General features: G+C 51.5%; 4 protein-coding genes across 4 annotated transcripts; 1 reads left to right on the top strand and 3 right to left on the bottom strand.

Moving 5' to 3' along the window:
• Positions 1 to 297: 297 nt before the first annotated feature.
• N7539_000114 (uncharacterized protein) lies at positions 298 to 2,535 on the bottom strand (the record flags this gene model as incomplete). The annotated part of the gene is made up of 1 exon (XM_056929718.1): positions 298 to 2,535. One exon carries the CDS (start codon positions 2,533 to 2,535, stop codon positions 298 to 300), a length of 2,238 nt encoding a protein of 745 aa, XP_056794011.1.
• Positions 2,536 to 7,243: 4,708 nt separating this feature from the next.
• On the bottom strand, positions 7,244 to 8,771 carry N7539_000113 (DHHC family palmitoyltransferase; the record flags this gene model as incomplete). The annotated part of the gene is made up of 5 exons (XM_056929717.1): positions 7,244 to 7,733; positions 7,786 to 7,826; positions 7,884 to 8,007; positions 8,078 to 8,564; positions 8,660 to 8,771. 5 exons carry the CDS (start codon positions 8,769 to 8,771, stop codon positions 7,244 to 7,246), a joined length of 1,254 nt encoding a protein of 417 aa, XP_056794010.1.
• A 72-nt stretch (positions 8,772 to 8,843) lies between these two features.
• On the bottom strand, positions 8,844 to 9,076 carry N7539_000112 (uncharacterized protein; the record flags this gene model as incomplete). Its single annotated transcript, XM_056929716.1, is given in 2 exon segments — positions 8,844 to 9,024; positions 9,042 to 9,076. 2 exon segments carry the CDS (start codon positions 9,074 to 9,076, stop codon positions 8,844 to 8,846), a joined length of 216 nt encoding a protein of 71 aa, XP_056794009.1.
• Positions 9,077 to 11,581: 2,505 nt separating this feature from the next.
• Positions 11,582 to 12,028, top strand: N7539_000111 (uncharacterized protein; the record flags this gene model as incomplete). The annotated part of the gene is made up of 1 exon (XM_056929715.1): positions 11,582 to 12,028. One exon carries the CDS (start codon positions 11,582 to 11,584, stop codon positions 12,026 to 12,028), a length of 447 nt encoding a protein of 148 aa, XP_056794008.1.
• Positions 12,029 to 12,700: the final 672 nt, after the last annotated feature.

Genomic DNA, 12,700 nt, shown 5'->3' with positions numbered 1-12,700 from the left:
AGGCAATGATGGAAAAGGTGGTAGTGATATACATCCGCAGGGCAATAAGATGGATGGCCAGCCAGTCCAAATGCATTGTCAAAGAAGGGCGCTTTGCAGCCATGTCGGGGCAATGATGAGAATATAAAAAAACACAGTGTAAGAACTCCGATAGGATCTGATGTGATGCCCAAACAAGTGTTTTGCTTCCTGAGGTCTTTCAGTCACCGATTCGTGGCAGACCCACGAGAATCCTGTGCGTGGTGATCTGCCCAGCTCACATCGATCCGGTGCCCTACCCCATCATTGGGATTGAGTTTATACAGACAGGAGTTGTTCCACTTGGCTAGCAGTTGGGCGCCCAGGGAGTGGAGGAGAATGGCTTGCGGGCCGCGAGCGCAGAGGCATAGATGAATTCGCGCTAGGAGGAGTCGCATGAGCTGGAGCAGCTTCGATTCTCCGCGGTTCGTCTGAGTTTTCATCTTCCTCGTCGGTGGAAGGACTGTCATTTTGGTGGCGCTGGCGCCTTTCATGTTCGTGCTGTTCACGACGGGCATCTAAATTTCCATGTGAGTCAGTTGGAACTTCAAGAGTGTGGCGCGCCAACTGACCTCGAATCTCCTGAGTCTTAACGGCATAGGCCTGAATCTCCTCCTTGGTCAAGACTCGCAACACAATGACGAACTCTGGCCGCTCTTCAAATCTCTCGTTTCCGGCCTCTAGAGCTGCAGGGTTGACCAGTCGCCGGTCAATTTTGGTCCAACGTGCGGTTGGTGGAATTCCGTTTTTGTTCGCGTCCTTCAATGGAGCGACACCTTCCCGAATTGGGTTCGGCTCTTCTGGGAACGCTTTCTTGGGCGGCTTGAGAATTCCCTTGACAGGCGCTGGCTCTGGCTCTTTGCTGGCAGGAGGTTCTACCGTAAGTGTCTTTTGCGCATTCTCCCGGGAGTCTGAAGAGAGCGGACTGTGTGAGTTCCCAGCCCGTCGGTCGTCACGAGCTTGGCGCGAACGAGAACGGTGAAAAGATCGCTCTCGAGGGGCACGCGTGGCTGGAGTACTCTCATCATTGCTTGTGTCCTCACTGCTGTGTCGGCTTCGATGTGGTCTCGCAACGGGTTCTCGTCGGTACTTGTGAAGGTCCTCGTCGTCCGTGTCGACATCAAGGTCACTTTCTGAACGGCGGTGGCCTCGCCGCTGTGAATGTCTTCGCCTGCGATGCATGCCATTGTCGTTTAGTGGCTCGAGGTACATTTGCCTGTGGCGTTCTGAAATCGATGGATCTCCGTCACCGAGGTCTCTCGCAGAAGTGCGAGGGGAGTCATCGTCGTGCTGGGTCTCCGGACGACGATGGTGTCGCCGACTCCGATGACGCGGCTCGCGGTCTGAGTTATCAGAGTAGCCACCACTGAGAGCAGCCGTTCCGAGAGACCCCGCAGCGAGAGCTAAAGCTCTATCACTCCCTTCATAGTGGGATCGAGAAAGATTGCCCTCCGTCGGTCGATGAGATCTATGGCGCCTGGACCGTCGATGAACGTCGCTGTAGTAATCCTCGTCGGATTCGTGAGGCAGAACCATCAGAGCTTGCTCGTGTCCTGGGTACGGCCTAGTCTTCGAACCATCGCGACCTCCATGAGGTCCCCGACTGGAGCTTCGGGGACGGCGTTCACGATCGATCCTGTCCAACCCCCTTGAAGTAGGGGGTGGACCCCGAACGCGATGCTCCTTGCCGCGCATCTGCCATTGGTGGTGTCCGTCGTCGAGGTTCACACTCATTGGTCGGTCCAGAGACATTCGACCGCGTCGACGACTTTTCCGGACGATAGCATAGTCACCAGACAAGTCCCGCCGGGCTTCTTCGCCAGGGCCCGTGTACGAGTATGCATTGTCCTCATCAATGTTATAGCTCTTACTCAAGCTTCCCGGATGAGCGTGCCGGTGCCGTCTGGTAGAGGGTGACGACGCATGGTGACTTGGGTGGTAAATACCGGGATGATGTCTGTCGTGATCCTTTCTGGCCAAAGCAGTGGTATCGCTACCATAGTCGGTACTGAACACCCGTCGATGTCCCTTGCCATGGTGGGAAGATAAATGAACGGACTTTCCATGACCATGGGTATCCGCAGCGGGTGGAAGAGGACTCAGTGAGCGGTGACTGCGAGTTGAATAATCGCCTGAACGCACGTGAGTTGACGAGGACGACGGGACCGTGAGTCGAAGGGGGGTATGATAAAGGTCCGTCCCAGAGGCAGTGTGGCTTCTGTGCCGAGTACGGGGTTGTATGGCATACTCGGTGCGCTTCTTGGCGGAGTGACCTGAATCGGTGAATTTGTGCGATGACACCGGCTGTACATCGATCGCCGACCGATGGCGTGGCTCGTGTCTATAACCGGTATCCGATGGGTAGTAATAGTCTTCATGGTCGTGACGACCTCGACCCCCGTCATACGAATCGTAACCCGAATTGAGGTGAACCATGCCGGTGGAAGCCCGCGCACCATTATGGTAGTGGCGACCAGTTGTTGGCGAAAGAGCTCGAAGATGGCTTGAGAATCCCATAGTGTCTGGTTGTGCACTCCCAAAGGCTGTATAAGATGAGACCTTAGCCACCGACAAATGTACACTACACCGATCACACAGATTCGTGGGGCGATGAAAGTCGACTTGAATAGCCGAGTACGAATATTGGAATGCGCGCTTCAGAGGGCAAGTAGAGGAAAGAACCGTGTGGATATGTACGTGTGCGCGCGCTGAAACTCGGTCCGGTTTACGCGTCAGACATGATCCCCATGACGGCAGTTGTCGAGCAATCAGGGGGGAGGGGAAAGATGAACCCACCAGGGCCAGAAATGACCGCAGAGTGAAAGCCCTCCGCAATGTATCAGGAGTCTGTGGACTACAAGTCCTGGTCCGAGAGAACTGGAAGGGCAGCGCTCGGTGATTTCAACGAGGGTGTAAGAGAACGTGAGTAAAGAAGAGGTGGATGGACTTGTAACAGGACTCTGAAGGGCCCGGTTGTCGTCGAGTTCTGCAGCAGGTGGATGTTTGGTGCTGTGCTTCACCCTGCGATGGTCACCACTCTGTTCGTCCACGAACACACAGAGTGAAGGAAAGGCGGACGCTGGAATAAGTAATCTCGCAGAGAAGGTGCAACGAGGGTTGCAGAAAAAGCGAGCAAAAGAAAGACCGTTGGGTCCGGTGGGTTTGATTGCGGGATGACGCACATGTGGACTCCATGCGGTTGTGCCGGCTGCGAGAGAGACCGTCGATGAGAGATGGACAGGTACACGTTTTCACAGCGTGACTCTCTAGCCGAGTCAGGTACCATGTACCTTAAACCACTCCAGTACCCAATGGTTGGGGACAATTTCGACGCTCGAATTGACTAATCCGACCACCGAGTGGGACTCTGATACTCGAAAGCCGAGGAATCTACGTGAGACATTGTTGAGACCTGTTTACGAAATTCCAGACTTCAGACTTCCCGCAAATGTGAAATTACACAAAGGTACCGTGCAAATTTCCCTCGACCTGCTAACTCGGTCGAGTCTGGCGTGCTTGTCAGGCATTGACTCCTGGCCAGCGATCCGAGCCGAAAAAGGATTGCCACTAGGGTGCATGCCTGTTCCCTTCTCGCTGCACACAACTCGTTCAGAGCTCTAGTCTCGTTTGGAAAAGCAAAAAGGAGAGTTCTGCCGATGTCCACTGTGGCTGGCCAGTAGCTTTCTTCAGATAAAGGTTGATCCTTACCGAATCTTTTCCAATGTTCGAAGCCTGACTCCGGTTGCACAGCTTGGGCTGCCTAACGGCCGATGCTCCCTGCTGCCAGATCATGCATGTGTACGCGAAGCATGCAGGAAATCTGGACGGGAGGATCTTTGGGTCGAGACTATTGTCTTTCATGCCACCATGTGGATATTTCACGGACACACGACCCAGGGACACAAATTCTCTGGAACGTCTGGAGCCGCAGCTGAAACCACGGCCCGCAGTCTTGAGTTCCGACTGTGGAATGCCAGTTCCTGTCACCGAGTCCACTGTTTGAGTTCGTTGGGCACACACTTCGAGTCTGGAGCCGTCATATCTGAGGGGAGAGCCCTTGCCAAAGACGGAGAAGTCTATAATCGACCACGTCCGGCTGGCCGAAGGGGGTTGCTCATGGTTGCTGAAGCACTCCTTCGCACTGTGGCTTTGTCGTCAACCGTGGCTTTCTCCAGGCGGTCAGCTGCGGCTCTCGGGCGTGGCGGGCAGTCCTGCAGGTGGGCGAGAAAGGATCCACCGAAGGGGTTATTGGAGATCCCTCATGAGGCTGTTTGAAATTTAGACAGAATACGAAGTCGCCTCGCATTGCATGAACAGTCCATTCATGCGATGCACATACAGTAACAAAGAACTGGCGGAAAGTGGGTCACTGAAGTAGATGTGTTCCATGAGAGGATTTTCCTGTTGTGTGTCTCCAACCTTGGAGAGTTCTTATTGCCTGCATGACAAGGCTGTGGCAAAGATTGGGCGTCCGGTGCTCAAATGATTTGTTCAATCATCATTCTTTGTGAAATCGGCTGAAGGGATCGGAGATGAAATTGTGACTCGCAACAAATCAAGTTCCGAATCCCCAGTCAGAGCCCACTGAAACTTGTTAGGGCATTTCCTAATGAGACCGGATAGTAAGAGAAGCTCTTTTGTAATCAAATGCCCATGACAGAAAAGGCCCATAATGCACGATCACCTGACCTTTCTTATCGACCCCGCACACGAGATTAATGATTGATCTTTGCTCTGAAGAGACAATTTTGAGCTAGTCACTCCTGTGACTAGTCCAGCCAACTATTTAAAACTACAGCTTGATCGTCACAGCCAGCCATGTAGGTGCTTAGAATGTCTATCCGTACACAATCAACAGTCACACAGACACGGTGTGGTAGTTACCGCACAAAGAACTTCTTCGTATGGCGGGGCAGTCTACAAATTCGTTGATCCACTGCCACGACATTCCAGTTCCACTATTTTCTGTATGGCTCTGCTTATGGATGAGCCCTGAGGCCCTGGGCAGAATGGACTGTGGAGTATCAGGGCACTGATCCACCGAATTGTAACACAATTTGGAAAGCTGTACACGCATCATTCGCTCGGTCGATAATATACCGTGGATTACTGTACTAAATCGAGTCCATCACAGGACACGCCACAGTGTCAGGTAGTGGCAGGTACACTGTACGTGTACAGTATATCGAACCCTACCCGACATCCTTCGACAACTCTCCTCAAGATCAATTGAGTGGATTCAGTCTGATTGATCCGGATTGCGTGCGCAGATTCCCAATGAGGATTCTCTGGAAACTGGTTTCCCCGATAATCCTCGGTAAGCTAGAATCGGGACTCGAAACTGATCGTCACTTTGCTACCAAAGCCTGCGGTGCTCATCGCCAGACTTGAGATTGATAGGGGAGAGTCTGTGGGTCATGTCAGTCTGTGTCACATTTTGACCGTTCTCAAGGCTAGGGGCCCACCATCTGAAGCGATCTGTCAAGCAGGATAGCACCAAACATGACCCTAAAACGGTCCCTTGAAACTGATTGAATTGCAACTTGGGGGGAACTGGAGGACTTCTTCAGCGTTGTGGGTTCCAAGTAGACTTCCGCAGAATTTTTCAGCAAGAACCTCTATCCTAGGGCCGTAGACTGACCAGACTCAGATCCCCAACATCCGTATCAGGGGGTAATTGCGGGAAATGTGAAAGTAGAAAGGATTGGAGAAAGGTCAGTGAAGTAGCTGTCACCTAAGAAAGAAATGTGCTCCTTGGAGTTTGTAAGCCAACGCCTAATTAATTAGTACTCATTAAAGTGGCATCCGTACCTTACTGGGTAGAGTGCAGGTAATTTGATTTGAACGAAAGAAGATACTGATTTAAGGATACACCAGACTTTTCCAGTGTAACTTCGACACGCGCATAGGTAGATATGGTCAATGGTCATATGGTTCCTGAACATTTGTACTCACGGACTGGGGCTTCTGGCTTCCATCACCATACCTTTCGATAAAAGGATTGCTTTGTCTTTCATCAGTGGACTTTGGAGATCCTATGCCAACATAGAACAAATAGTTCAGTGGCTCCCGTCATCCTGAGCGAAATGTAAGTCATCTGGAAGTTCAGTCTTAGTATGAATCACGTTCTTGACTGCTCTTTGCCAGGCAGGCCAGAGGACATGGAGTAGAACCGCTTTAAAATTTAGCTGTAGAAAGTGCTGTGAGGCGTGAATGTATATTAGAATGCCTCGTTGAATCAAGGGAGACTATCCAGATTTTGGGACCCGTCTCAAGCACATACCTACCTGTTCTGAAGATACGCGCTTCACTATCGATTTCGATGAGGATTATCCTCTTCCAGCCCCGCTTGTATATGAGCTCAACGTCTGTGAATAGGTCCATCAAAGTTGTCTTGAGCAAAATCCTTCTTCTCTTCCCGTTATATACTTTTTCGTCACGGCCTGGGCACCATCTTCCATTCCCGGCGCTAGAAGGTGATCATGTTTTGATCAGCAGGCCTAGATCATACTCAATAGGTCTGAAGACATCCCAATTATCGGTTGTTGCCATTCTCACTCAAAACGGGCAACCATCAACCTCCAGGTCTTTAAGCACCCCATGAAGCAATTCTTTCCAAGTTACTCTTTTGGCTACTGTAGATCAAAAATCCATGGTCAAGTGGTAGGAATGGTCTACTCAGCTCGAACCTCGAACCGTTGTCCAACCCTTCCGATGCCATCAACATTCCAACCGGTTCTGCAACCACATCAGCATTTATCTGGCCGTACTCCACATCAAGACATAACAAGTGTTCGGGGCCGCAAAAATGACTTCTTCCTCGCGAAGCTTTTGTCGTCCATTTGCCTGTGGCTGGTGGGTACAGAATTCATGGTACTGGGAAGTGGAATCTATTTTTGAAATGGAGTTTCATCGCTCAGATGTCCAACTCCATGACTCGGGAAAGGAAAGGTCGGGCCGGAGGGGGGGGAAAGGGTTTTGACCGTGGATTGCTTACAGATCTCTTGACATGCAGGTGCAGGTACAGGTGTAAGTGGAGGGTTTTCCAGACAAAAGAGGGGGAGACTATTTAGAAAGAAATAAAAATAAGCGGCACCGAACGTTGCATGATAGCTGTGCTATTTCTGGTAACAGTTCTAATTAAGGCCCATGCTTTATGCAGTGGGATAGGCTTGGCATCAATATATACAGTTGGGGGCCGAGAGACACGAAATCTAGCTATTTTTCACAGAGCCGGGGCCGGGATCAACCCGGCTTCTTGTTTCAAACGAGTGACCACTGGGCCCAGGGCAAATGCGCTCTCTGAGCTAGAATGATCTGCACAGGGACTGTGCCTCAGTGGGAGAAGCCAGTCGATCGGGCTATACCCCATAATTTGTTGCAGATTCTTGAGACTGCTGCCGAGGTCATACGGATTCTCGCCCGGCTGCGTATGTAGGATGGCAAAGACATGACGCTTCTCGGAAGAAAGGTCGATGGTGTGGGGTTCAGAAGGCGAAGTAGGCGGTTGGAGAGGGTAGGATATTGTACGGAAGGTCGGGGCCCAGGAGGACTCGGTTGACCAAAGCTGTTCCAGAAGATGATCAGGGACACGGATGGCCAGGGTCCAGACGGCAGAGTTGCGGTTGATATTCTCAATAGTCGTCACGTTCCACATGGCCAGTTGCGCGGAACTGAGTGACATTCCGCCCGAAAAAAAGAAGAACAGGCCGCTTCTGCAGTCCAAAGTCAGCATACCGGAGAGAGTGTGTGTGAGAGGGGTCTTACAGTCCAATAGCGACCGCCCAATGAGGATTGACGCCACCAGTCTGGATGAATGTCAGTAAAACAACCTCGCGCGCATGTCATCCCAACTATCCACTTACCTTGCGACGAATCTCGGCGACGAAGTATGCAAAGACAATCATACAAAAGACGCAATAGACAGCAGCATACATGACGAATTGTATGAAGAATTTGTAGGAGGTCTCAGACACAACACCTCCCACCCTGTCACATTGTAAGCAACACTGCGTTGGTCCAACCTTGAGGATTGCCAGTAATTACGGCTGGGACTTACCATGGACAAAAATGATCCATCTTGCGCACGCATCGGTCGACTTCTCGACAGTGGTGCGCCCGGTCAGTCTTGAACTGACAGCACGTAGAGCAATACGCGGGCCGACCATCTTCTTGACACACGAATACATCTTTCGTATAGAAGGCTTCGAGGCCGGAAGGGTCCAGTTTGAATGCTTTCCCTCCCGCGTGGTCATGTATCCCCTGCTCGATGTCGACGTCCGGCGCATTGAGCCCGGTGCGATGCTGCTCGTCCGCCGCTACGTCTGCTTTTGACTTCTCGTGCCTGTGTTCGGATTCCGCATCGGCCCGTACGCGCTCAGCACCAAGGGGCAAGTACCCGGGACGAATGAGAACATTATAGAATAGTCTGGTGTATGTCGAGACCATCATTATTAAAAGAAGGTAATAGAGGACGAGAATGACGGCGCCAGCGCCGACCCGCGGACTTTGATGATAGGAAGGTTTCGGATGAATGAGGTAGTCAACTGTTGTTTGACGTCGCCAGGACTCGTCAGCATCATGGACTTCTCGAAGCCAACCCTCGAAGGCATTGAGAATGCCATGCGCAGGCTGCACTTACTACATAGTGTCTTCGTAAGGGCGTAAGTAGCGTAGACGACCGCTCCCAGGAGCACGGGCGGGATGATCCGTGACACCACTAGGTTGACACGTTTTTGCGCGGCGGTCGCCATCGAGGGGAGAGTCAATCAGTCTGACGACTGTAGCAATACATTGAGGCACGGTCGTAAAAATAGGGGTGATATCTAGGCAACGCGATAGCCTGCGACCGTGGACTCGGGGATCAGCTGGTGAGTGAAGAGACCGAACATTCGGCACATGAACGATGAGGTCAGGATGCCAGCCTTGGAAACCTTGCGGAAGGGAAAAACGGCTTCCGCTGGGTCCACCACGACAGCTGCTGCGGGCCCTCGCCCGCCTCCAGGACTGCCAAACAAACAAACCGGATACCCTCAGTGCCTGAGTACACCGAGTCCATGCTCGCCCGACGGGATCACGCGGAGACTGCCATGTTGCCCTGTTGCCCTGTACGAATTCCTCATGGTCAACCCGAGGTTATATTCTACTGATTAGAAATGGTAGGATCCAATGTGATCGACCTCTTGATCTCTGGCATTTGGCATTTGTCATCGTTACCTGCAGTCCACTGTCCAGAGGAGGATCGTTCGCCCGACGAGGTATACGACAGTAGTAGTTCCGCCGACCGTGTTTATACCTGGGGGTACACCTGCTCAGATGAGCGCAAGAATCAAAAAATCACAAATGGGAGTCCCGCGTCTGGACGGTAGAGCAACTGCACGATGTTCGGAGACATTAATCATCAGGGCTTGACTCGGACTGTACTGCTGGGATCAAGAGTCCCTGGGTAACGGACTCTGATTCATGAACCCTGTTCATTTCCCGCTGCAGCATCCGATCGCGACATGAGTCGTTGAAGCCGAATGAACCTTGTGGCACTCGTATCTGGGTTGACGATCCTATGCATGTAACCAACGCCACGACAGACCAATATACAGAGGACTGAAGATTGGTCATCGGGGATGTTCACGGAGTTTGGGGAAGGCAAGAGCCCGTCCGGGTCAATCACAGCCTAGGGAATTTGATCTGCCAGCAACAGCAAGGTGAGAACAATTCTCCCGCCTGTTATGCTTTGGATCTGGAATCCAAACACGCTGCGCGCAAGAACTTGAGACGAAGAGCCCTGGTCCCCAGCGACAGCAGATGACGCCGCTTCAACGCCGTCATAGATGATAGTCCAAACCTTACAAAGTAGGCAACAGTGGTCTTAGATTCAGGTGACCCAGCGATGACTCCCGGCCTGAGCCATGAGGAGTCATCACGGGCCGCTCGCTGCCTGTGGATGTGGAGCATTATGACCATCTCCTTCCATTTCCAGCACGTTTCGAGGACTTCCGGCAAGGCATCCTTTTGCATCATAGCTGAAGTGCACCTGAGAATGATTCACCGTAGGGTTTCCAAGGAGAGTGGAAATGTCAGCTGGAAATGCCTGAGGTCACCGCCACAGTAGACCGTCTGTCGGGGGATGCTTGGGGGATACGACTCATACTGTTTTCCCGGGATGGTGGCTGATACAGACGGTGTGAGATGATACTCCCGGAGATATCGCATACCCGACTCATCCAGTCCAGGCCGTGGACCGCACATCAACAGCCCCCATTCGCAAGTGGGTATTACCGCAGTCGGCCAAGAGTCGTGGATCAAGCGTCACCTTCTTCCAGGTTGAAATTAAAGATCCCAGATGGACAGGAAAAAGGAAGGTGAACTAGGAGAAGACAAATACCAAGAAAAAGAGAGAAAAAAAGCAAAACAAAACAAATGACGGATTGACACCATAACGTCCTGTCAAAACAAGCTTGATCTATACATCTGGAGAGTCGAGACAGATGCCCTCGCAGCCGCGATACAGCCTCCAAGCACTTTCACCCGCGCTTGCCCAGCGATCGCATTAGTCATTCATTTGGGGCTGAAACCCGTCGAATCTGATTCGATCATGCATCTGAGGAACTGACTCTCCGTTCGCAAAGGCTTGGCCCAGGGCATCTTCGGCCTCTGGGATGAACCAGGCCGAAGCTGTTCCTGTTAGGCTGTCAGGCGGATTTCAGGGTCGGTGAAATCGATACGCCCGTCAGATCATGTCCAAATGTCGGCTTCGATCATGCAGAGCCACCGCCCCGGGCAGATTGCCCTGGGCAAAAGGACGCCTGAGAGATGAAAGACCAGACATTGGTGACTCAAATGATAGTTTTGCCAATCATCCCGTCCGCCGTTGGCTCTCCCAAAAGCAGTGTGCAGGAAATTTTGGTAGAAACAATTAAGAAATTCAGAATATCGGGGAAAAAAAACATATTTTGAACAATATATTCCTTACTTTCGAGGTGCAAGTGGGGGTTAAATCCGTCGGGGAAGCTCATTTGAATGCGGGAGATTGTCTAGTGTTGATCCAGTTGGACCAACTTAGTTCCTGACGGGTTCCTCCCACCCGAAGCCCTGAAGAGGAAGACCCAGATTGTCCCAGGCCACCATCGCCCGATTAGGACGACCAGTGTCGCCTAGAGTCTCCCCAAGGCAGATAGCGAGGAATGAACTGTCGCAATGATGCCTGGGATGTACCATTCTGGTCATTGCGTCTATATCTGGTGGGTTTTCAGCTTAAAAGATTGCACCTCCCCAGACTCGAAACTATCTTTTCATCCAACAATTGCCAACAATACCAACACTTCCAACACTCCACTTTCAAGAACTTCGTCGATCATCTAGTCACCTATCACTTATTCGAAGAGAGACCAAACTCTTCCATTTGTCTATTCCTGCCGGTACCATTCGACTCCTGGCACTTCGGACCACTACAACACCCATTGGCCCAAGTCATCGTCCACCGACTCTGCCGATCCTCTTAGTCCGTTCACTGGGGACTTTCATGCCACTGGAGCCCTACTTGTCTTCTTCTTCGAGGACCAACATCATGTCGAGCATGTGGTACTGCTGTGGCTGCAACTTCGGCCCTATCAACCTGGACCACCACGACTCGTGCACCAACTGTGATCAAGATCTCTGCTCCAGGTGCCCTCGTGAGAATTCCTCCGACGGCCACTCCAACCATATCACAGGCCTATCTCAGGAGATGTCGGCATATCCCTGCACTCCTGTTCTCGACGCCAAGTCCCAACACGCCATTCCACGCCGAGTCATGGCTGGCACCGGTCTAGGGGAGCTTCCCAGCATCCCATCATTGTCTCGGAGAACACCTATCGACCCCAACGCACTCTTCAAGGGAGTCGTACAATGCTACTCGCAGACCTACATGTGGATCTGCTGCATGTGTGGTGATGGACCCAAGGTCTACAACCACCAGTCCAAGTGTGTGATGTGCAACCATGAAGCATGCTCGAGCTGCCAGAACGTGAAGTAGGCGGTACGTGGACCGCGAATGCTGTCTGGAACTGGCGAAGACGATGCATCTCGAATTTCTTGCGTCTTTTACATATTCGAGCCTGAGAAACCGAGTTTCAATGCCTTCGATAAGTTCTTCCTTGATGAATCTCCTCTTTTACATCCCCCCTCATGTTTCATGATTATGATCTTTCTCGTTTTATCATTCGCATTGGTCTGCGTTCTGCGAGTGTTTTTCTTCTTTTTTTTGGATCTTTTTGTGTCTTTTGTCTTTATGTCTGTTTAGATCCTTATGCGAGGTGCATTGAACGCAGGATGGACATGGATGGCATTGAGCGTGGGTGCGCTTCATTGGGTCGCATGAGCATGTGAGCGCGCTGGATGGTTTTTGAGCTAACATGTAGCTTCGATTGTTGTTGTTTTCTGCGATTTTCCTATTGTTTTTCGCATCTTCTCTGGACGTGTTTCAGACTGTTGGTCAATTTTGGGGGTTCGGCTCCTATACCAGACACTATGCCTGATTAGATTCAATTTGAGCAGACTGAGAATAGAAATGTAATTGTTCTCTTTTCACAATTTGCTTCTTTTGCTTTTTTTCGAGTATACCTGGTCAGTTCAGTGTTGGTAGGTCTCGTATATCGACCCGTCCTCGGCCAACCAATCCAGGTACCCCCACCTCCAGTCCACTTCC

Source organism: Penicillium diatomitis, assembly GCF_028827545.1.
Source record: "Penicillium diatomitis strain IBT 30728 chromosome Unknown utg000001l_segment0_segment0, whole genome shotgun sequence".
NCBI classification, from domain to species: domain Eukaryota; kingdom Fungi; phylum Ascomycota; class Eurotiomycetes; order Eurotiales; family Aspergillaceae; genus Penicillium; species Penicillium diatomitis.
The sequence above is the reverse complement of the archived record's forward strand: the minus strand, read 5'-3'. Positions and strand labels throughout refer to the sequence as shown.